General features: G+C 39.0%; 1 protein-coding gene across 3 annotated transcripts in view; it reads left to right on the top strand.

The window, feature by feature from the left end:
• da (daughterless) overlaps positions 1 to 26,411 on the top strand; it is a 118,341-nt gene that overhangs the window by 87,508 nt on the left and 4,422 nt on the right. For 2 of the 3 annotated variants that reach the window (XM_065224456.1, XM_065224455.1), the window contains exons 3-6: positions 22,972 to 23,253; positions 23,324 to 23,509; positions 23,596 to 24,024; positions 24,914 to 24,988. In XM_065224456.1, the coding sequence (XP_065080528.1) occupies positions 22,972 to 23,253; positions 23,324 to 23,509; positions 23,596 to 24,024; positions 24,914 to 24,988 (972 nt within the window). The remainder of the gene's footprint in view (positions 1 to 22,971; positions 23,254 to 23,323; positions 23,510 to 23,595; positions 24,025 to 24,913; positions 24,989 to 26,411) is intronic. The other variant, XM_065224457.1, reaches the window with a different exon arrangement.

Here is a 26,411-nt window from a genome sequence, read left to right as displayed (position 1 = left end):
ACTATGGGAAACAGGTGGCCAAAAATATGTTTGTCTCTTAAACTGATTGCTTGATACCCTACATATGTTTGATATTTTCAAGATTTAAAGATGGTATACGTGCAAGTTAGTACAGGTGAAACCACCTCTCAAAGTTGCGCCTATAGACTTAACTCCCTTATTAGGAGTTTAAAGAACCTTAAAGGACCTTTTTATTTAAGAATTATTTTGTGAAAAGAATCCACAATTTTTATGCTAATTTTCAAGTAACTTCACATAAATATACTCGGTGTGTAATTTCATCCGCGCCATCGGAAAGCTGAGATTTCAAGCTAAAAAATGGTTTTCTTATTAGGAACTGAATACGATACTTAGTAGTGGTTATAATTTAAAAACAAAACATGCATCTTCTGCTAATCATCAGATTAGGCAGATATATTTTGAGGTTATGTTAGTTGGAGTATTTGCTTTGATATGGTTATACCTACACATATTTTTGAATTGAAGATGGTCTGTTTTTCGATTAATGTCCACCTTCCTCCCCATTGTGCGCCGCCGTCGTCGTCGTCGTCGTATTCCTTTTATAAGCATCCGCGTGTGACGCGTGGTGTGCGGTTTTTGGACCTGCCGCCCTACTACCAAACCAACCAACCGAGTCGTGTCGAGTCGAAATTCAGTTTGCAATTGTAATGTACTGTGTGCATTGCTAGGAAAGGGTCCCTTTTCGGAATAGGCTTTTTCTGCTTCTCGTTGTTGGAATGGAAATGTAACCGTTTCGATAATTAGATTTCATAGGGAGAACATGGTTCAGGTTTGTTGTTGCTTCCCGGTGCTGCTGGTTGGAGTAGTGGGATAAAAACGATTTTCAACCGAAACTGATTGTTTTGCTCGGCTGAGGAGGGAAAGGTTTCTACATGAGTGTTGTGCGTGTTTATTGAGGCTCAAATTTAATTGAAAAGAGTTTGTCTTGAGCCTTGAACCTTCGTCAAAGTTATTAGTATTTCAAAGCAACTAGTCAAAACAAACAAATGCTTATGGACTTCGAATCACGTTAAAACAATTTGCCCGGCTTTGACCAATTTTTAAAAACAAATCCTTCTATCTCGTTGGGAATTAGTCAGACTTAGATAGCGACTGCGATGACGGATGATTCCTAATCCAGCCAACAAGGTCTTGCGTCATCGTAGTCTCTGACTCAGTTCAATGTAAGACTGAACGATGAAATTAAACAAATTTGATTCATAGTATTCGAAAAAGTTACCTTCACCCCATGGAACGCACCACACCAGACAACCAAACACGCACGGATGGACGGCTCCTTGTACTCATATTTTTTTTATTATGATAATAAGTTGTTTAATATATTTTTTTTCGCGCTCCGAACAAGTATAAATTGCTAATATGTAAATGAATCATAAACCGACGAGAATTTATGGATTTCGGCTGGTTCGATTCGGTGTTGTTGTGCTCTCTGGTGTATTCCTCCCATCCCATCCCGTCGAATCCCATGTTCTTCCATCTTTTGCAGAACCCTCTCTGCCGTTTTCCACCCCATCAACCGACAACGACGACGACGACGACCCCGTCTCCTCCTCCTCCTCCATCTCCGCGCGTACAAGGGATCGAGCGTAGTAGGAATAATAAATGGGACATCAGAGAGAGGGTGAGATGTGCTTAATTTTTTCCTACTACTGCTGGCTGCTATTTGCTACTTCTATCTTTTTTGCCGGCTTTTTATTCTGCCTGCTATTGCCTATATATCTACGCTAACGACCCACAAAAATTGGCTGGTTAGTTCAGAGTGCGCCGCGCTACAGGGAAGAAAGCAACCACCGACGGCCACATACACCGTGGCTGTTGTACGAGAACCGAATAAGTACAAAGTGTGAGGAAGATTTTTCCGCTATTGAATTAAATATGCGCCTTTGCCCGCCCCCTCCCAAGGAGAGGCCGGGGGTTAGCACAGGGTCGTTTGTGCAGTACAGTGGTATGGTGGTGGTGCTAATGCTCTGCTGCTATGCTGCTACTTGCTTATACTCCGGTTCATGAAGCTGTGCTTGCCACTGCTGCTGATGATGATGATGATGAAGTTGGCTTGGTTTCTTCTTGAAACAGGATTTTCCTTTAGATGGCAACAGTGGCTAACGTGCGCAAAAGTGGGCCCATGGGAAAACATTGTCCATCAATTGTTTGGTAACAAATCACATGGTAAATGATTTGACAATTTTTAGAGCGTGTTCGCAAAACAAACAGCCAAATTTAAGTAAGTTGGTTTCTTCCATTACTCTGTATATGTGTCATTCCGTATCAAGTGTGTAGGACAAGTGAAATTGACCAATGCAGATTTGAACCAAATTTGGAGGAGAGAGGAGACATTTATTTCTGACCAACTTTTAAAAATCAAAATGTTTGTGCCGATCGGAGCATCCCTCGGTCTAAGGTAGCATTTTCGTAATATTCAACATACATGTTCAATGATTTCGGCGTTAACAGGTAAATTATGCGTTTGGTACGATACTTTAGCTCAAATTCTACCGAACGAAGTTAATAAGAACACGTGATATGAATGTTTGTACCCAATATTCTCAAATACAAATGAAGCACTCCGACCGAATCAATCTTTATCTTCATCCGATAGGCCGAAGTGAATTCATTGGCGTTTCAATGCGTGAGGCCGAGTTTAGAATCCGTAGGCCGAGTTTGGCGTCAAGATGCATTTTTTCGACGCATCGTTTCAGATTGCAAAAAGCTCACGTCATTCAATTTCTTGTGCTATTTTACACTCAAAAATTCAGTATAGCGTTCGGTTAACTGAACTTTCATGACTCTGTTTCTTTGTAAACTTTGTAGCTCAAATCATAAAAGGGTCTCGTGAATAAAAAAGTTATTCAAATTGATACTAAAAATAACGGAATATTGCAATCATTTCAACACTCTCATTTTGTTTTGCTGAATTTTCAAACCGGTAAATTTTTGAGATTTGATCCGAAAAAATCGGGAAAAAACCGAGTTTTCCAATATGAAAATTCCCTGGTCACATTTGATATTGTATTTTGAATTAATGAAAGTTAAAAAAAAGAAATACGAGAATATATATTTTTAGCAATTTTATTTACGGCCGTTTTTTTTCTAATGGATTCTTTCTCCGCTATTGTTTAACTGTTTTTTGACGAATTCAAATTGAATATCATACTAAGATAGCTTTGTCTTTACAGTGTTACCAAATTTAACCAAACTTAAAAGTTTTTTTTAAGTGTTGTTTTTTTAATTTATTTGATAAGGCTCAATCGAATTACCTTAACAGAGCCGAGGATTCTTGTTCACTATACAATATATCTTCAAACTAAAGTCAAAAGGTACAACACAATAAACACTTTATCTTCCGCTATCCCATAAGCCTCCTCTATAAGAACGGGAGCCACCTCCAGTGGTTTCATTGTATGGCAGTATCGCCAACGGGGGGCAAAGCGCTTCTATTGCAACAATGGACGCAAAACGTGGTCAGCACTCACAGACTCATCACGAAACGGTTGCTTTCCAAAGCCGACGACGCATCGACCGAAAGAACTGCTGATGAAGAACAATGAGGAGGACCACACAATGGTTGCTGCCGAGTAAGCAGACGATCACGTGACACACATCGAGACTAGGCCTGCTTCTGTCGACAGCCGAGTGAACACATTGTTTTTTTTTGTAGTGAATGCTATTCAATTTTCGATTGGATAGCACCATCGTGTTCTTCGGCCTTTTTTCATAAGATAGATTCAGCGACAAGAATTTCAAAGTGTAGTTTCAGAGATATATCAGATTGAAATTAACAATAAGAATATTCAAAAAAGTGTTTTTTTTATTCTTTGCTGCATTTTCCAAAGAATTTGAATTACTTTCCAGAAAATCTTTTAAATTTTTCGAACCTCTTAATGGAATCCCTTTATTAAGAGCTTTGAGTGTCTTGGTTTATTTCCTTTTAATTCCGTTATAATTCAAGCTGAACATTGTATTAGGTATTAAGTAACATTGCTCGATTCTCTTCGTCGACTTTATCTTTCGTTAATAACTTGAGCACAGAACCGTTTCTTGATGTGTTTGTCATATTAGATGCTAGATAAAAGCTTTACATGGCCGTGGGGATGCAAAGAGAAAGTCGACGAAGAGAATCTGTCAATGTTACTTAGGACCTAATGCTTGAATTGCTTATCTTTTGACAGATACGCATATTTTGTCTACTACTTGTAGACTTCATCAGTGCCAAGTACTTTTATCTACGAGTTATATACTAATCAATAGGTACAACATGTCACAATTTACCTAACCAGGTACCTAAATTTAGTCTCCAACAGGTAGATGCATGCTACGATGTGTGGTTTTAGGGAGCATGCTAAAGAGTCTCGAGAAGAGCTGGTAAATATCACGGCCGTCACGTGACGATGAGAAAACAGGCCCTCTCACCATCACGAGACGAAACTACCTATCATTATCTTCCTTGTCATTTTTCAATGATCAAGCACTCATGAGAATAATTCTTATTCGGTTTTGACATCAACATTTCTAACTGATTTAGATTAATTTAAGCAAACAACCGTATGTAATCGGTAGAGTGAATATATTATTAAGATTTCCTCGGTACAAGTAACTTGAATAGCATTAAATGAACTAGTAGTTACGATGATTACAACACTGTCACGTTCTGCCGTGACAAAAATTTCGATGAGATTTTGAAGAAAATCTCTATCATCGTTTTCTCATCCAATGATAGTGACAGAAGTATCTCTGTAAATATCGCGTAAGATCTTTCATTGAAGATTACATTTGCCAGCCCTGGTCTCGAGTATCCGTTGCCTTGATCGCTATTAAGCAATGTTGATGGATTATGTTTAAATATTTCTAAACTTTCTGCTACGTCTAGTTTCCAAGGCGAAGATACACTCCGCAGGATATTAATGTAATCCATTGTCAAATTGTGCCCCTTTGTAAATATATGTTCTGGAACCTTGGATTTAAATTCATAATGAAGTCCTTTATCCATCTCTTTGTTAGGCTTTTTTTTACCTCTGCGATGTGTTCCTTAAACCTTGTTTCCAAAGTCCTTTTCGTCTGACCAATGTAGATTTTATTGCAATCTGGACAAGAGATTTTGTAGACTTCGGCTTCCCCTAAGACATTTATTGAATCTTTTGTTGATTCTTACAGTGACTTCAGCTGATTTGTCCTGCTGCTGAATACTAAATCTAGGCCAAAACTTCTAAACTTCGAAATCAATGGTTTGGTAATGTTTTTGTCGAAATTCACCGCTACCTGTTTTTAACCCTCAGTTACTGGTGTAAGAGTTGTCGACAGATACAATACCTGGTTTGGTGTGTTATTCGATTGCTTTTATTGTGACACTCTTTAAGCCCTGCCTATATTGAAGACCTCCCTACCTCCCTTAGCTCAGTCGGTAGAGGCTCAGCTACAAAGCAAGACCATGCTGGAGGTGGCTGGGTTCGATTCTCGGTCCGGTCTAGGAATGTTTCGGGTTGGAAAATTTCTCGACTTCCCTGGACATAGAGTATGATTGTACTTGCCACATAATTATACTAATGCAAAAATGGTACAGGCATCGAAAGCTCTCAATTAATAACTGTGGAAGTGCATCTAGAACACTAAGTTGAGAGCACGCAAAAAGCTAATATGCCATACGCAATAAGCTTGAAATGCGAGGAAGAAGAAGAAGAATATTGAAGACAGATACAATACCTTCCCGTTTTTTGTAATACGTTATTATGTTCTTTTCTACTTTCTACCAAATCCATCCATCGCATGAATCGCAAAACAAGACTTAGTGTTCAGAAATGGCTGGTAATTAATGATTAGGCATTCAGAAAACCCCTATAGAAAACTGTGAAGGTTAATTAAAATTAGAGATTTAGATCTTAGAAATTGTTTTAGTAGTCTAAAAAAATAGGTCTAAAGAAAAAATTCCGATGTCTCACACTCACACAAAAATCAGGTTTACGGACAAACAAAAACCTTCATTTTGGGATTACAGAACATTATTTGGATAGACGTCAATTTTGAAGAAATTTTCAATACAAGAGAAAGATTCTCAATATGTCGGTTATTATGATTCCAGATTACGGTGGCATAGTGGTAAGCGTGATTGGCTCTCACCCCAGCAGGCCTGGGTTCAATCCCAGTTCTGAGGCATACAATTTCTTATCACGCCGCGAAGTAAAGCTGTCGGTCCCCAGTTCATGAGTTGATGGGTGTGATAGGATCCAGGTGTGGGAGTTGCCTTCCTGGCGTCGGTAGCATTGGTGCTTAGCACGGAAAATAAGATCGACGGAAAACAAATCAAGGAAAAAAATGATTCCAGATTTCAAATGTTGGAGAGATTTTCAGATTTTCAAGAGATTAGGGTTCCAGATTTTCAAGTTATCTGAGTTTCCTGACTTGAAAACAAAGATCTAGGTTGAACGAATTTTCAGGACACAAGTTTTTTTATTGAGAAATTTGAAATTCTGAGCAGAATTTATTTGAAGTTCTACTGATATTTTCAAAATAATTGTGTTCTTGATTCATAGAGATTATCGGTGAAAATTCTGAGGTGACTTCCTTGAAAACTCCAGGCAAAATTACAACGACGTTTTGAATTCTTGAATGTGATTCAGAGGAATTATAATACTTTATGGAAAACTGGAGGTGGGAATTCACAACAGATTTTGAACAAAATATTGAGAGGAATTACATGGGATTCAAATTCTAAGGGCCGTTCTAAGAAAATTCAGAGAAGAGCTCCAACACGAAAAACAAATTGCTTTTACATTTAATGTAAGATTGAATGTATTACATCCTCTGCAAATGTTTCATACAACAAATGTAATGGCCGTTCTTGCAATCTGCAGCGTACAGGCAAGTTTTTCCAGAATGCATATTTTTGTATAAAACCTTCACGAGATGATTTTCTAGAGGCAATGCATTTGGGAAACAAAGTTTGTTCGAAAAATAAGCTAACATAGAAATTACAACATTATTTTAAATACCTTCCGGCAATCACATAACAGGATCTGTTCATGTAGCGAAACATTGAACATTTTGCATAGTTTTCATGCAAATCTGCACTTCCCGGTTGGGTGAACCAAATGCTGAAGAGAACTTTATTGGCAGTATTCCAAAAGAATGTATATTCAATGTATTTTTCAAGATAATTTCAATATCGTTAAGGTAATTCTGAAGAGTATATCAAGAGATATCGGACAAAATTTCAAAGAGAATTTTAAGGAAGATAAATTATCGACCTTGTGAGAGGGATTCAATGCATTTTTAATTTGAAGAATTTTTACATAAGCACATCTGGTATATTTCTAAAACCAATAGAAACCCACATGCTACAAATATCCTCGAAATTTATTTATTTTTCTAAACTACAGCAATTTTTTCCATGAATTGGGTGTTGTTCTCAGGTATTCGAATAAATGTTGTTCAATATTATCAACCGAGATTTTTTTTAGGTTTAAAACAGGAAACCCGGGAAAAAGTAGGAAATTCCAAAATAAAAATTTCGCGACCACTCTGATAATGCTATCTTTTGTGAAATTTTCATGTTGCATACTTGAAAATTGAAGAAGATCAATAAATAATAACTTTTGGACAGATTTTGAACTTTTTTTGTTAAATTTTTGCACCGACAAAAAAAATGCGCGAAAGAAAGCATTTTTCATAAGTTTTTTAATAAAAATTATCCAAAGAAATTAAAGTAATTTTGTGTTATTTAAGTTTAAACACTTTTTTTCTACCCTAAATGTCTTTTTTTCGTGTATATTTTTCCTGAAAAGTAATTATTTTTGCCTTCAACTTTGTCTCAAACGTCAATTTGATTAGAAGTGACGTTTTTAAGTTAAAATTTGTTGAAAAATATCGAATACGCCATTGGCAAGTTCTTTGCGAGATTCAAAATGGCCAAATTTTAACTCAAATATCAATAATTTACCATAACAAACAATTATGCAAATTTTCATACAAATCGGAGAAGGTCACTGAAGGTTTTCATTATTTTTCTTGCTTAATTTCTTTGAGTTTTTCCTTCTTTTAAACATAAGCAGTTTTATTGTTTTGAATTATATTGTTCTTATTATTTTTTTAACTTTGAGTTTTTTCGTATTTTCTTATTTTCGACGCTATCCTATAAAAACGTTGCAAATGTGTTTAACTGCAACTATCTTCTGGATGGTTGTGTTCATTACAAATATCCTTGTCTTGACTATATTTTACAATTCAACAACTAGAAAAACCTAAATAACTTAAATATGATCATGGTGAGTCGAGTTCATATGGCTGATAACAAGCCCCTGCTCCCAATACTATTTCGATTTGTATTGAGGTCTCCAACAACTATGCCAATTTCAACATTTGCTTGTCAACATTTCACACATTGCTAAATATACATAGATTTAGTATGCAGTATGCAGTAGACCGCGAATCCGTTCGACTTTTGTGGTTCATATAAATTTGTAACGACTGTCTGCGTCGGGGGAGGGGTTTTTAAGATCGCTCATCCCAAGTAACATTTTAAGTTTTATTGAGGTTTTAAAGCACTCTATAAGTCTAAATTATGGTCTACAGTACCCTCATAAAACCCAAATTGTTACTTGGAATTTACAAACTTCGTAGTTGGTTCTGCAGATATTATCTGATTTCTGGGCTTTGATTTTTGTTATAGATCTCGAACTTCATATAACATTTCAATGATCTGATAAACTTGAAAAATAATTGTATTTAAATATTTTTTTTAACATCCATTAAACGCATAAATTATAATATAAATCTCACAAGTGCCTTGAAACGCCGAAAATTCTCTATGAAACAACAAAACCTCCAGAATGATTTTGAAAATGTCAATCAAAATGGCTTAAAACAAATAACACATTCTTAAAAACAAATATAATCTAGAACTCTAAAAACGTCAGGTAGCTCCTAAAATAGCCTATAAAGTGGTCCTAAATTCGCCAAACAAAGTATTTGAATCGCCGTAAAGGGTGTCCACGATGAAATTGCCACACACAAAATTGATTCGCAAAATTCGAGTTTTCATCCGATTGCCATCAAATTTTCAGGGATTGAGAAATAACTATTAAACTTCATTTTACCATTTTACTCGTATTTTATTTACAGTCCATACGCAAATGCCCGCACCTTGACCTTAACCCCGGCCATAAGATTCTGCACAACCTGTGAATCAACCGTTTTTTGCATGTAAACCCATACTTTCTTCAGTTCCTCGACTGTCTTCACTACCTTAGGTCGTTTAAGAAGGTGCTGCTTCATAATCGCCCAGTACTTCTCGATGGGGCGGAGCTCCGGAGTGTTGGTAGGGTTGAACATTTTCGGCATTAAATTGACCTTATTGTCCGCATACCACTTCAGCACGTCCTTGGAGTAGTGGCATGAGGCCAAATCCGGCCAGAAGATTGTTGGGACGTTGTGGGCCTTCAGGAGAGGAAGCAGCCGCTTATGGAGGCACTCTTTTATGTACACCTGTCCGTTCATCGTGTCCTGGGTCACGAAAGGTGCACTCCGCTTCCCACACGTGCAGATGGCTTGCCAAACCAGGAATTTCTTCGCAAATTTGGACATCTTCTGAGTGCGGACATGCTCCGGAACGCTGAACTTATCATTGGCCGTGAAAAACAGGTTGCCGGGGATCTGTTTGAAGTCGGCCTTCACATATGTTTCGTCGTCCATGATGCAGCATTCAACTTTCGTCAGCATGTTGAGGTACAACTTCCTGGCACGGGTTTTGGCGGACTTGTTCTGCTTCTCGTCGCGATTAGGGGCCTTTTGTACCTTGAACGTTCGAAGCCCAGCCTTAGTTTTGGCCTTCTGGACAAAACTTCGGCTAAGGTGCAGCTTCTTAGCCACATCCCTAACGGAGGTGTTCGGATTTCGGTTGAAGGCCCCAACTACGCGGTTGTGATTTTTGGTGTTGTACGGAATACTTTTTCCTTAACTTCTGGGCTTCCGATCGATGGTCAACCGTTCCTCGAACCGCTTAATCACTCGCGACACCGTGGAATTCGCGATTCCCAACGTTTTAGCGATGGAACGATGCGAGAGATCCTTGTTCTCGTGATGAATGCGCAAGATTTTATCACGCACGAGCTGTTCTTTCGACTCCATTTCCGCGAGTTTTGATCACAGGCCTTTAAAACTTGCAGGATGTAAATAATGCACTATGAACTAAATCCACCCAAATTTTCATTAAATTCTACCCAACGGTTAAAAAGTTAGAGCAATTTCATAGTGTGGCAATTTCATCGTGGACACCCTTTAAACGCCGTAATGGCCATATAACGCTAAAATGATTTTGTTTCAAATGTCCTCTAACAATCTTAACTTATGACTAGCATCTAAAGACTATACCGTTGGAAAGCATTGAACTTCAACTGATAAGCTGCTGTAATTTGTCATTTCTGTCCTAAATTTCTCACATCCTGTTAACCATTTAACCATACAAACCAGTCAACTCACTCACACCCAAAATTGACTGCGTAAGCTTACACCTAAATCCACCGAAAAACTAAACCCCTGATTAATGGAGTATTTTCAAGTAGTACCTTCGAGCACAACAAATCCGGATCCTTTGAAGCCAACCGCCTCTCGTCGCCGCGGGTTGATGTAACTTTATACACACAGAGATTCAATCAAGCATTAGACTACAACGGCAACAGCTCAGCAGCAGACTTGAGACAAAGAATCAAACTTCGCGAAAAGATCATCGCGCCAATAAATTCGAACCCAGCTCGGACTGTGTCGGATGAAGTGGGGGGAGGGAAAGGAAGCTGCGATAAACATCACCCCAGTAGAACACCAAACAGCACAAAACCCTCTGCGACGGTCGGTCGGTGGTGGTAAACCTTGGAGGAACCATTAAAGCACCCATCGATTGGAGAGATCGCACGTCGCGTCGTTTCTCGAGCAGCAGCAGCCAGTGATGAGGCTGTGAAATATGGCATTAAATTAACAACCAAGTTTTATTTTTCTCCGTTCGGTTGTCTCATTTCTAGCTCTAGTTGGCAGACGGCATAACGATACAAAAAGGGCGTGCTACGCTCTCGGTTATCTCGCTTGAACAACGCAGACAAAAAGCCTATATAAGCTAACTTTACGGTCTTTTTTCACCCATCACGATGAACTGAAACTAATTTTCATATTTGACAAATTTCTGATATTAATCATAATCTCGAGCAGGAAAAGACCCTCGAGAAACAAAAAAGAAATCATCAACACGGTTGTTCTTCGGTTCTTCTTTTGCCGTTTCCGCCATCGCCACTTACTCGCCATCGCTTATCTTAATCGGCTCAAAGGAGTGGTTCCCTCTGCTTTACCCCAAACTTCCCCAAATGTCGACGGATGAAAGATATTTTCGACCTTTTGGGCTACTTCCTCTTTCGGGAAAAGGCGTGGAAGGGGAAGAAAAAGCAAAATGTGCTATCAATTTTTGGCTGCTCCACCAATACCAACAGCTATAGATATACCACGTGCTGTTAGGAGACATTTTATCCAAAACAATGGAACACTGCTATCCGACCCCCCCCCCCAACACTCGATGCGAGAAAGACGCGAGACACAACTTTTTGCACGCGCGAATAATTTGCCATTCTAAACGTTGCTGCTAACTGCCATTGCTGGCTGGTGGCTGCCGCAGGGATCGGATTCGAGCTTTGTCTTATTTGCACGGGTGTAAGCATTATCACACCTCCTATTTCCTCTTTGTGAGTGAAGGCAGCAGCATCTTCATGGTTCTCATCTGGTACGACGAAGGATGGCATGGTTTACATTGCGAGACGAAACGACGATGGTCGTTAGTATCCGAGAAGCAAGTGTTGAATAAGATGAAGCGCGACGAGTGCTGGGCTGGAAGGTCAGACTGTATTTGACTTTAATAAAAATGGTTCTGTGCAGGGCAGGTTTATCTATCGCTGATGAAGTCGCCGAAAGAGCGGACTGTGCCGCATCTCGATATTCTTATGTGTCTAATGGCCAGCAACAGTACTGCAAAATCTCGACCATACATGGCGATATTGACTAAACAGATATCGTCACTCATTGGAGCTAAAAGTCATCTGCAAGGGAAACCATGTTAACTGTCAGTGACGAACATTTGCAGTTGTTGTTATTAGCTATATCAGCAACGAAATTAAATTAATTAAGCAAATCAATTCCATCGAGCCGTTTCAGTGAACAAACATCTACGTCCTTAACGACTGAATAGCAATAATACACGAATTTACACTTTTTGTTACGAGGTGAATCTTTGAAATTGACGAAAAAATGAAAGAGATTTTGACGAAGGTTTTTTTTTTGAGAATCAATTCTTCCAGTGACGATGTCAACAACAATTTTGTCAATATCGCATGAACTCTTTCAATGACAATGACAAATCTCAGCACTGGCCATTCTGCTTATTTGAATCTGCTAGGCACACCTCCTCGATCTTCGCCTTGTAAAATTTTGGTCCTGGAAGCTGTCCGAAGTCGACCTTTACATAGGTCTCATCATCCATAAGTATGCACCCACCGGACTTGGCCAGCAGGTTGTCATACAGCTTTCGAGCACGGATTCTAGCTACGGTATTCTGGTTGAGTGATCGATTTGGTTGACAACTGGCACGGTACACGCTATGTCTGAAGGCACTTTTTTTGCAACATTCATGTACCTCAATTTTTTCTTCACAGGATGTTAGTATTGCTCCTAACAATCAACTCTATGATGGTTTGAAAATATTTCATCTTGGGTGTTTTGAGAAAAGGTGTTTTGAAGTTTACAACGCCGAAAACGAAGGCGTATATTGGACTATTGACGATACAAAACTATTGCGAATTGAACAAATGCAGTTAAATCAGGCTAAAAAGTTGATTGAATTAATCCAAATGGCATTAAAGAGTTCTCTTTGACTCTCAAGCAAGATGCGTATTGATTACGTCGACTTTGCGCAAAATCATTAATATTTGTTGCTAGAACAACTTCTTGTTTAATTGCTCTTCCCTCATAAGAGTAAAAGAGAAATAAACGAACAGGACAGTCCAAGACAGCCACGTAATCATAGAAGGCATTGATTTTCTGCCTGTTTCGAGTGTTTTTGAATCTCTCGAAGAAAATAGAGAGTTCGCTTGTTTGCTTCGAAAAGCGATTCTTTAAAAAAAAAAAATCGCGCCTCTTTAGTAGCGACGTTTGTTGAAAGATTTTTATTGGAGTTCAATAAAGGAATTAGTAGGTATCTGAAATGTTTGTGTCCCGTTCTCAGCTGGTGACGAGGGTGGCATTTAAAACCCTGAGAGATAGAAAATTAGTTTGGATTTTTGGAACCCATGACGAAGTTGTTTGAAAATCGGTTAACAGATAATGCCGATAATACAAGAATGAAACTCACATGATGTTAGCTGCTCTTGCCCAGTGAGTTAAGGTAGTCTTCACCTTTAATTATTTTTTTTTTAATTATAGTCACTTTAACGCTCTTGGGTCATTCGTGACTTGTCCGGGGTGAGATTTGAACTCGTGACTTTGGCGTGAGAGGTATGAATGCTAACCACTACGCCGGGGTCGCCCCCATAAACCTTTAATTATTACAGAATTGCTAGAGCTTCATTGCAGTTCCCGTATTGTGTCTTAGGAAACTTTCAGGAAGGTTCAGCGACTTTCTAGAAAAATTCTGCGAACTATAGGGAACTGTAGTGAATTTTAGGAAAGTTAAAGACGTTCCTCAAAAGAATCAGAGAAGTTTAACAACCTTCAGAGAAGTTCATTGATCTCAGTTCAGGAAAATTCTTCAAACTTTAAAGATGTGCTGCAATCTTCAGAGAAGCTCTATAAACTTCAGGAAAATTCTGTCAACTTCAGGGACGTTTTGTGAGCTGCAGGGGAGTTCAATGTCCTTCTGATAATTTCTACGACTCACGAGACTCAGAGACGTTCTGAGAACTTTGAAAAAGTTCTAATAACATCAGAAAAAATTGAAGAATTTCATCGAAGTTCAACGAAATCAAGGAAAAACCAAATGAACAGGGATATGCATTTGAATGTATTTAACTTCTATAAGCTGTCTCATCGGGTCGTTGGTGGAACAACTCCCACTCCACGTCTTAGAAAACAGGTATGATAGAGAGAATTTGTTGCGACATCTCTTTCTGAGCAGGGTGGCGACAGGGGCGGGATGTGCTGTCAAATCGGCCTACTGAAAGTCCATCAAAGAGATGTAAATATGTTAGGCTCAGTGAATTTGTTATCTCTTTCGTTCTCCCGTTATTTAAACGGTTGAAGGAGTGTGACGTCAAACTAACTTCATCCATTTAATGAGCCGGAGAACGAAAGAGACGACAAATTTACTGGGCCTCACCTGTTTACGCTCATTGATTTGCCATATGGGAATTTGGTTACAAACATCAACAAACCATCGTTGCTTATGGCTTTGTTGTCGTTTGCAACCAGTTATGCGAGGTAGGCGATGATTGTTCGTATTTGACAGTCACCTCCCCCCAGGGTGGAAGGGCGTAAACAATGAGATGTCGCCACCTACAAAATATCCTGAGTACGGCTCACGCATGTTACATTGCCGTATACCAGTATAAACAAATTGATCAGTTTATGAAAATTGAGGTTCACAAATATCCAGAAAAAGATGTTAACAAGACGTTCAAACCATGTTGACTGTCGAATTTTGTGAGTGTGTAGATTTTTATAAGAAAAAGCACAACATAAAAAAACAAATTCATAAAAATGTGTTAGTCATGCAACCATTTCTGACGCAGCAGAACCTGGGGAACGTCATGCATGTAGTGAAAACCGGAAACTTCAGAATCGCTCCGAGTTGGCAGATGAAAGTAAGGATCACTTTGTTGCCAAAAGCATTAGAGAGTTAGCAAGCAAAAAACTATCCGTGGTTAGTTTTTCAAACGTCGCTGGAAGACCAGTGGGCTTAAATTTAAAACAATCAGGTAAAACATCTCTCACGAAGATTTACTCAGCTTTAAGAAAGATCTTAATCCGAGTGTTAATAAGGTCAGTATCTGCATAACTTTACGCTATATTTTTGTTATGTTACATACGCTAAAATTGGCTAAACGTATGAGACATACCGACCGTAAAACTATCCAGCCCGGTCTCAAATCAACTATGACGAAAGACAACGCTGCCAATAATGATCCCAATAATGCTTGAAATTCTGTGGCTGCTGCAGCAATTGTCAAGCAAACATGCAGTATCTTTAAAGCAGTGGTATCTTATAGTAGTGCTCATTTGAATTAATCTCGTCATCTTGACAGCTCCATGTTATTTATCATTCTCTTTAGATATTTATGTAAGCATTGATAAGAATGGACGAAACAGATAGAACTAATTATAGTAAATATTTTCTCTAAAAGTAATTATAGTATATTTAGAGAATAAACCATTGTATAATTATTTTATCATTTTAAACATTATGAGATCATGACAAAGTTACGATATCTTACGGTACCGAAGAGGAAATCTTACTGTACTATTGAAACGAAGTATTTTGACTACTTTAATCTCCAACAATCATATTCAGCTGTATTTGTTTCGATCCGTAATAGTTTTGTATCGTCAGTAGTCCATATACGCCTTCATAAACGACTAAGTATACTTCAAAATACTTTTTCTCGAAAAACCCAAGATGAAATATTTTAAAACAATCACTGATTTGGTTGTAAGGATCCATTCTAACTTCCTGTGATGAATAAACTGAGGTACATGAAAGTTGCAAAAAAAGTGCCCTCAGACATAGCGTGCGGTATGACTGTAAGCCTTCGCGGTAGCGAATTCGCTGCACCATACTTAGGGCGGCATCATACTTTTTAATCAAATCGCGATTGGACATACCTGGGTTGCTTCTGATGGACCTCATGACCTCTCCATGGAGCTGGTGGTTGACAGTTCCACTCCGGTGTTTACTTTGAATTCAACACATAGCCGCACGATTATTTTTCTAAGCTCCTCTTGACTGTCTCCAAAACAAGAGCGTTTTATGAACTTAAAAAAATACACTGTTATTGTTATTGTTGTTGTCAACAAATATACGTCAAAAGCTTCCGAAAACGTCCACTAAGAGCGCTGTAATAAGCAAAAAAGTTTGTTTCATTACTAAGTGGGCCATATTTCAGTTCATTAAACGTCATACGAATAAAAAAAATCCTGCTTCGGTAACTTATTAAAAACTATTTTTCGTTTCTGCAACTAATTTGGAAAGATATTCGGCTTCCTTAATTTATTAGGAGCGGTTTGAACGGTCAACTATTGAGACTTATCAAGCAGTATGATCTTTTTCGGCTTGTGCAACTTATTAGGAATGATTTTTGACTTCTGTAACTTATTAGAAAGATTCGGTTTCATAGGGTATCTAAAGGGTGTATTCGTGTAAAATGGCACACACATAAACAGCTGTAGCTTTTTAAACTGTTATACCAAATGCCTTTGAATTTTCAAGAATGATCAATGTGTCATTGTATATACGTCAAAAATATGTCATGATCAAATATGAGCTTTTACTTGAGTTTTGATTTCAAGAAAACAAACTGTTGTCTTTAAAATGTTGGACAGTGGCTTAAAAATGCATTTTACTTACTTTTACTTATTTTTTCCACTCCTTGTTCAATCGATTGACTGATTATGAATCTTTAAAGTGTGGCAGAAAAAAACTATGTTTGTTTGGCGTAAATGGATTGATTTTTTGTGTGTTTATGAAAGTTTTGATTTTTGAAGTCAGAATTAGCCAAGTTTTTTAAGTGACATTTCTGACTAACTGCACAATATTTTGAATTACATAAAGGCGTTGATCAACCCGATTCGTACCTTACTCAAAATTGCTCCAACTATGAATTATAATATTTTGCAAATGGTTTGGTTCCAAGATTCAACAATTACAATGGCGAAAGAATTTCATTGCATAAACGCTGATTTCAAATTTGGGACAGTTGTCCTCATGACCACTACTTGAGTTAAACCACCTCTCATAAAAACTGTCATAAAAATTACATATGTACGTTCAGCATGAGCATGAGCATGATTGACCTCCCGCGGATGCTACTCTGTTATTGCCAGATCAGCTGTTATTACACAGAGACGATAGATGTTGGGACTAGCATTCATCCTCCATATGTAAAAACTGGTGATCTCAAACTAGGCAATATCAGCGCCGGCCACGCCCGAACGTAGGTCAAGAATGGAAAGGGTAGGAATGTGTTGCCGTGATACTATGTTGCTATGCTATGTTGAAAGCCGAGCAATCACTGGGATGTTGGATAAAAGAGTTGGGTTTGCAGCAGGATTCGTTTTGATAAACGATAAACTGAATTGATATCCTAACGATCATATAACGCGAAGGAGCTTGGAATTGAACACACGGTCTTCTGTTTACTAAGCAAAAACTTTTGCCACTAGGTAAGAGAGCTCCTTTTATTACAACACACCAATGATCGATTTGTTGTCATTTCAATGTATTCACATTAACAAATAACGCTTTATTTATGAATCTTGAATGTTGAGAGGCTTGAGATTAAACTCGTGGTGTTCTACTCAGTCAGCAAAAATGGTCGCTCTAAGGCCACCAAGCCCCTCATATCACATCATACAATCCACGATCGCGTTGTTATTGCAACCATTCAAAACCGGCCCATAAAAATTACATATGTATGTTATGGACAAAGCATTATTCACTGAAAATTTCAAGTCATTTTGGTATAATAGTTAAAAAGTTACAGTTGTTTATGTGTGTGCCATTTTCCATGAATACACCTTTTATTGTCTGAAAAAAATCTGGAAAACCGGGAATCCCCGTAGAATTTTATCATTGCTCATGAAATTTTCAAATTCGAATTCAAAATAACCATACTTGAAAAAAAAATCAATGATCTGGGACGTAGATAAACATTCATGATGTCGGAAATTGATCGTTTTGAGCAGTTCCAGGTCAAATAGCGATACAAAATGAATTTTTGAACCGTCCTTCTGCGATTTGTATGAAACTTTGCGTAATTGTTTGCTATGGGCAATGATTCACATTTTTGCTCAAATTCGGTAATTTTAGATCTTGTAAAATTTCCAAATGGCGTCCTTGAAATTTTTCAATAAATTGTAGCACGGAACCGGCATTTCTGATCAATCATTGCATGATATTAAGCAGTTTTTTTTTTCATAAAAAAATATAAATGTATGAAAAATGCAAGCTCTTGGAATGTTTAAAACCATGGACTTCGCATGGAAACTAACAAACATTGCTAAATAAAAAAATTTGGTCGATTTTTTTTAAGTTTTGCTGGTACGCTTTTTTGTGTATTTGTGTTGAAATTACTCTAACTTTTTTTCTGAGACTTTTAACCAAAAGTTCTAAAATTTGACCAATACTTCTTGTTCTACGATTTTTGTGCGTCCTTAAACTTAAATATACCAAAATTTTGCATTTTTCGTGAGCTTTTCTTTTTAAATAAAAATTTGAAATATCAGACAAGAGTACTTTTAGCTATTTAAGATTTTTTTTTTCTTGAAATTATTAAAAACATTTTGTTGTATATTTTCCCAGAAAAAAAAGCATTATTTTTCTCAACAACTTTGTCTCTGATGCTATTTCAATCAGAAGCGTCGTTATCGCGCTTATTTTTTTATTTCAAGAGCGCCATTTTGAAAATTTTACAAGTCTTAAAATGGCCGAATTTTAGCAAAAATATGAACAATTACATCAAATATATTATTGTGAAAATGGGTCTTCAGACTAAAAGCGCTCTGAAATGGGCCAAACCCATCATACGAAAGAGGGGTCTCATGAGAATTTGAAAATTATTATTGGCCACACCCGGACATTTTCCGGGTAACGGAAGTGGTTAGTTTCTGACTTGGATCAAAATCCATCATGCGACAGCTCACATCATTCGAGAATTCAAAAACTAGTTCAATGGTTGTCAAATCAAGTGCTCGGGACCATGTTGGCCACATCTGGACATGTTCCGGGAAAATCCCGGGTGGTGGCCAGTTTCTGATTTGGACCACAACCCATCATGCGCCACCTGAAATCACATAAGATTTCACAAACTAGTTCCTTTGTACTCATACATATTTGTTCAAATTTGGATATTGCGGATACCCCGAGGGAAGTGGCCTGATTCTGACTCGCACGAAAATCCATCATACGACGCCTCAAATCACATGAGAATTCAGAAACTAGTTCAATAGTAGCGAAATAAATTCCCCAGGACAAGTTCCGGGTACGCCGGGAAAGTGGATATTTTTTAGTTGGATCCAAAAAGCATCGCATAAAAATGTAGACACAGACCAACATATCATTCAGCGATGTAATTCAAATCAGTAAGAAGGGTCAGATTTCACCATAGGTGGATAAATTCAGGTTTTGGAGGTTTCCGGAGATTTTACAAATCAGAAGGTTTCCAGAGATTTTACAAATGCCTTCTAGACGAATCTAGAACCGCATTACCATTCATACTGGCGGCAACGCTCTGATGAGATAATGAAACCCCACTCCCAAAGTCCTCCCCTGATCCTTTTTCTCCTTGATTTGTATTCCGTCAATCTTGTTTCCGTACTGCGTACCAATGCTACCGACGGCAGGGACCCTACCTATCGACCCGTCAACTCATAGACCGGGGACCAACGGCTTTACTACCCTTCCGAAGGAAGGCGTGATCAGAGATTTTATGCCCCTGAAAATGCCGACTGGGAAACTCCCCTGATCCTATCCTTCGACAATGTACCCCTCTCACCTCGGTTAAGCCGCGAGTATTTCTACTAAACATATAAATAAGTCAATTTTGTTACAAGCACTGTTCTTTGCTAATTATTGGCTCTGTAAAGCTAACGCGATTGAGCCTTCCAAATAAACGAAATATATATAAAAAAAAATCTGATGCCTAAGGGCGTCACAATATCAGTTTCAATCGAGAAAAACGATGAGACGAGGAGACCTGTTGAAATCGAGCAGCTTCGTATCAGTCTAGCACATCAATCGGCGTTTACAAACAAATTTTCAATAATCGTTTCTTTCTCTTTCTCCCATTGTTTCATTCGTGTTTCTTTCGAGTGAAAGAGCGCTCGGCTTTGATCAGTTCGTATTTCATGAGGCACATCAGCCGACCTTTCATGACGTATGTGAAATATATATTTAAAACATTTCGCACATGTGAACATGTGTCAATTTAATTTGTCTTCCATGAACATGTGAAGTGAGAGGAACTTAGTGACGGTGAAAGGAATTAATCACATCGTCAGGCCATTTTTCACAGAGATTTCCCATACATTTTATACCCGCTTTACTAGCAGTTCCAAGAGAGCCAACAAAATTAAATCCAAGTGCAAAAAAATTCTGTCAAGAGCTCAATCTCTCAACATGTCATGTCACACGATATGTGATTTCACTTTCACAGACTACAAAATATAGTACCTAGCCATGAAAAATGTTGGAACCCTTATTTATGTAATTAGATTTTCCGGCAAGGGGCGGAGCTTGGCAAGCATTTTTGTCGTCGAATATGTAAAAAAGGAGGGATTCCGAATGTTAATCTAGCTACATATATAATGCCTATAATCCCATATCAGTCCCATATGGAAAAAGTAGGCATTGAAAAAATGGCAGTTGAAGTTACGAAGTGCAATTCCCATATAAATATTTGCAAAATCATAGTAATTTACTTGATATTTTTTCAAGTTAAAATCAGTTGCAATGAAGCTTGCATGATTTGTTATATAAGCGAAAAATATGGCGATTCAAAAAACAGAACTGTAACTTGACTTCAGAACGATTGAATTTCAAGATGAGACTGATATGCGATTACTTTGCTTAATAGGACAAACTGACTTGATGATAGTTGAAGATGCTAATTTCAAATAACAGACTAAAGTGGTAATTTTTATACGATAGATGAGGAGATAACCTATCGTATAACAATTACCACTTTAGTCTGTTATTTGAAATTAGCATCTTCAACTATGTAAATCGTTGACTTCACGCAGAAGTAATACTAAACATATAGTCAAAGTGACTTGATGATGTTTTCACATTTTTCATGATCAATGTCCGTAGTTTTATCACGTGATATGAAAGTAGATGCCAATTGATAATGGATTGCATTATTATCTTAAAATTGTTGAATATCCATGTGGGACTGATGTGCGATTATAGGCAGTATAGAGCTACTATACATGTTTTGACCGCACTGCCTCTGTAAACAATTAACGGAACTAAGTGAATGCGTAATTTCCGATAGATGTCACCATTAAAAACAGCAGTGACATCTGCAGGAAAATTAACGCAAAAGCATGGTAGCATCATGATTAATTGAAAAACAAGTTGAGACTTCGTTTCAACTCGAAAATCGACATTACTTCCATTGAAAGGAAGTGATCAAAGCAATACGAGAAAATCCACAGCCAGCCTTTCGTTCTTAGCATGCTTCTTTTTCATTTTAGTTTGGCGTTGCTAGCCCTAGAATGGCGTTATGGGAGTGATGCTCATTTCAGAGCATCGCAAATGCAAAGTCCTGCTTATTGGTCCACTCTAGAGACCACGCTAGAGAATATACAGGCCTTATGGGTCTTATGAATCATCTGTTGGTCAATTAGCGGTTGGTGTAGTGGTAAGCGTGATTACTTCTCACCCCAGCAGGCCTGGGTTCAATCCCACTCGGCGCCGCCAGGATGTTCTGAGGCATAACATCTCTGATCACCTTTGGAAAGGAAGTAAAGCCGTTGGTCCCCGGTTCATGAGTTGATGGGTCGATAGGTGGTAAGGTCCAGGGGAGCATTGGTGCTCAGCACGGAAAACAAGATCGACGGAATCTAGGTAGGTAAGCTCCAGATGCCTTACAGAAGTATTTTAGGACAAATCCAATCACAAATCTAGGACTCTTTTGGACAATTTCTTGAAACATTTTGGATCCACCAGTTCAGTCGTCTTGAGCTACAAATTGATGTGACTTTATTGAAGAAGTTCGTTGTTCCAAAATACTTTAATTAAAGTAGTTTAATCAATTTTTTATTATGTTACCTCTAAAAAAACAAATTGTAGTTTCATAGTGTGGAAATTGTCACGTCTTTAATTGAACTATATTTCTTAGTAGCTTTAACGCAATTCCAGAGATTCAGTTCTTAAAAGTAGGGGAAATGGATGTAATGTCGGCCTGAATGCCCCTAATTTGGGCCCATACATAAATTCAGCAATCGACTAAATTTTCAATAGCGACCAAAAATATCCATTAGTACCGTCCCAATGACGCGTTCATCTAGATAAAATTGATAAATAGCAGATTTTTAACAATGGGCCCAAACATTAGAGCCATTTTCCCTATATTCTATTTTTTTTAATTCTTTTCGTCGATCAGCAGATAATTCCAACATAATCATATAACTTATCATGTCTTCGGAAAAGTCCTGCTGCATGAACGTGCAGTGCGTTGCATCCAACGCATCCATGATATGTAGCACTTAAACTGAAACCCATGCTCGAAAAAGGGAGAGGAAAACAAAACCGAAAAAAGGGTTGAAGGACCTCCGGCCAAAAAAGGTACACGTACTCTTGCTCCCTCACTATACGCTCTAACCGTCATTAGGAGGACGAAGTAGCAGCGCAGACAGTGGTGCGTTGCTGCTACAGACGACTAAAATTTAAGAAATAGGCAGACGAGCAAAAACTTTCCAAACGATCGTAAGATCTTCCTGTTCGTCAGCAGCAGCGGGTTCATTTACCATTTGGGAACGAGTGGAAGATGGCGGTGATTGGGCCGAGTTCTAATAATAATCAGAACATAAAGAGTGTATCGGATTTCGTTCCCCTTGGAGGTCGATCCAGCCAGACGGTAAAGTGTAACGTAACGCAGCTATCGGATCAGTGAGTCCGTGATTTGATACCTGCGCTGTCGTCAGCTGATGATCTCTGACCACCCTCAATGTTCTCGCAACTAATTGTAATTTTGTGTCTCCTTTTTTTTTCTCCCGGTTCAGTACACACCAGAGGAATATACTCACGAAAGCCCGGTGTCCGGAGGGCAGAGGTACACGTCACCCAAGCCGGGTGGCGGTCTATACCAACCGGATGCGTACTATGACGCTCCGGGTGGTTCCTGGTATCCCTCATCGTCCAGCGGTGCGTACGCGCCTCACACGGCCGGTTCTGCGTATCACAACGTAGGTCACGGGGCGCACCTCGGTGGACCCCAGCATAGCCATGACCAGTACGCAATGTCGCCGGTCGGCGTTCCGCACATGGACGGACATCTAAACCAAGTAAGTGTCACGCGATGGAAGGTTTCGCAACTAACAATTCACCTGCTTCCCGTTTTCTTTTTATTTGTAGAATCAAACACAAGCACTTCCACCGATGAGCACGTTCCGGGGAAACACCGCCCAGATACCGCCGATCGGTCCCCAGGGACAGAACTCACCCGCAATCTACAACGCAATCGCAGGTCACCACAATCAACATGCACAACATAGTCCAATTGTACAAAACGATACGCTCGTCGGAAATGCACTGAAAACGGTTAGTAGGACGCGCGAGCAATGTTCTTAACTCAGCAGAATTACTAATCTCGTTTTCCTTCCCTTACCGCTTCTCTCGGTCTGTAGATGTATCCCACTGATCCGAGCATTAGCAGTTACGGTTCAAACCCAACGACACCAGTGAACTCACCTCCTCCACTAACATCACAGCAGCAGGCAGCGGCCGCCGCAGCCGCAGCAGCCGTCGCCCAGCAGCAATCGTCCGTGGCCGCGAGTATACACGGCTCCAGTGCGACGGCCGGATCGTCCAGCGGTGGTGTAGGTTCCTCGGCCACGGCGTCGTCCGCTGCAGCTGCGGCGGCGGCAGCGGCAGCAGCAGCTGCAGCGGCCGCCGCAGGTAGCCCCTGGCAACAAATCAACCCTGTGATCAACAATGGCACTGGACCGGCTGGAGCGGCAGGATCCGCGGCTGCCGTGGCAGCGGCCGCAGCTCTCAATGGCTTACCCAACGGTTCCTACGCTCCCGAACTGGTGCACCGAGGCCTGCAGCACATGGTAATTGCAAAAATGCTCTCTTCCGTCTCTTGTGTTGCTAGCGCGTGCTCAGAGAATGCTTGTCTTTTCGCTACCCCATTATTGGCCACAAAACTTTCGTCTTAATTACCTGGGGGTGGGTCATTTCATCTATCATGTTTGCGGTTTGTGTGGATTGACTGATTTTGCTTGCATACTTTTCCTACACTTATGCACTTCCCTTACATTTGATTATCTATTATCACGCGAGACTTGAAGATCTTGACCGAATTTATTCAATACTGATCATTTGCCATTAGTTTCGTTTTCTGTTATTTGTTTCTATTCGATTCATTACTGTTCAAGTCATGCATTCAACCCATTCAAATTCGCTGAAAAAGTCGTAAACCCTGCTTGTTTTGTCTATCATTTTCTGTGGCATTGAAATTCATTGTACGATGTTTTCTTCATTGGCGTTCTGTTTGTGATAACTACGTGGAAAGCCGATACCTTTTAGTTTTAGTCCCAAAGCACACACCCCCACCGATCGCTGCTGGATCGTTTAGTAGGTTCTCATGTTTCATTTTTGCATTCTGCACGTTCTTCTTAACTTATGCTCACGGGACGCACCTTCCCTGTTTTCTGTTAATTCATCCAACCTTTGTTACGCGAAAGCCTCCCGCCGTTTTGTTCTTGGTTGTATGCTGCTGTAATGCAATACAGGCCAGAACTCACCCAATTGATACAAAGTTGCACTTCTTGGCCACCCATATTTACGTTCTCGCTTTCAGGCTTTCACGTTTTCAGTTCAGTCCTATTTATTGAAACCTTTCTGTTGATGCATGTTTTCTATTTTTGTGTTTCTCTTTTTTTTTTCGTATCGCTACGGCGACTTCGCCTCAACAACAACGTCATCGAAATCAACGATTAGGCTAATTCGCCCGAGATTCAACCGCTGGACGATGCGATTGTGTCGCTGCTCAGGGAGCACTCGGAGAATGGAACGGTAAGTGGTCGTGTGCTGGTTCTGGATCTTTCTTCTGGTTGATTGGGATTTATTTTTTTCTAATTATTTTTGATGTCCTTGTTTTGCGTGTTGATGTCCATTTTTATATTTTTATATAAGTGTTCGGTTATGACTTCTGATTAGGGACAACAATGAACGGAATGGGTATCGATCTACCTAATTGGTTTATACTTTGCCATTGAAACAATTGTGACTTGATAAGAATGATCTCTGGATTTTATCGTACCAACTGCATTCGCCAGAGCCGAAACAAGTTGATAACTATATTGAATGTGACAGATTTGTTAGGCGACATCACGATCAGAACGATCAGAACAAACTACCAGGGTTAGTTTTTATTGACCTCAGTACCTTCTTCCGCAATTTGAGATCAGAAGTTTCACTATAAATGGTTCATTTGATCTGCCCGTTAGTGTTTAAGGATTATAAAAAAAAGTTTTTATTTTAAGAAAGGAGGACAATCTGATATTGTTAGATTTGCGATATCGTTTTCCAATACTTTTAGAAAAAACGAAACGAAAGATGAGTTTTAAAATAAAATACGGAAGATGCTGGGCTTTGGAATAAAATATGTTTTAAAACCGAAACTGAACCAAACCTTTTCGAGGTTTTAAATAAAATTGTATTGACAATTCCCATGATATGAATTTCAGTATTCACTTGGGCGTTTGCTCTGAATTATCTTTGAATTCTAACTAACCGGAAAATTCTCCAAAAACCAGAAACTTGAAATTTCCTTTGATTTGGAATTTCCTTCTAAGAATTTGATTGGTATCCTCTGAGTAATTCTCATTGAAACCAGGCCGCCATTGACACATGGTCTTTAAATATTTAAATTATCCGCTTGATTGGTCGAAACTGACGCAAGAATGAGATTCTTAGTTTCCTTAGCTCAAATTAATAGACCCCTCGCTCGCCAAGGGGCCTTACAGGTTTTTATAAAAGTTGAATTTCTTGCAATTATTGACATATTTATCATGTTAAATCTTTAAAATTTCATATGGAAGCCTCCTGCAACACGTTATTATGAAGAGGAAGAATAGGGCTTTGTCTGCCACAGAATCGTCCTTGTCAGCCTATGGAGGTTTCAGACGACGAAGATGAGATTAAAGTGGAAGAAGTACCGATGTTTGAAAACGTTGGTGATAGACTATGGCAGACATTATACAGTCAAGATTCCTATAGTGCGGATTCGTTCTTGCCGGATTCCTATAGTGCTGATGCCACTGGATTCCTAAAGTGCGGTTGGTCCGGCATTTACGAATGCACGTACTATATAGAATTTGAGCTAATTGGGACCAAACACTGATTGTACGGCAATTTGAAGAGATAACTTCCTGATTTCTTTGGAGAAGTTGTCAAGAATATAGTTGGTCACCTTTTGAGAAGAGTCAGTTTTCGA

This window comes from Ochlerotatus camptorhynchus, unplaced genomic scaffold (assembly GCF_037179485.1).
Source record: "Ochlerotatus camptorhynchus isolate MF236.1 unplaced genomic scaffold, CSIRO-AGI_Acam_v1.1 ptg000211l, whole genome shotgun sequence".
NCBI lineage: Eukaryota > Metazoa > Arthropoda > Insecta > Diptera > Culicidae > Ochlerotatus > Ochlerotatus camptorhynchus.
Note: the sequence above shows the minus strand (reverse complement) of the source record. Positions and strands in the feature narration are given on the sequence as shown.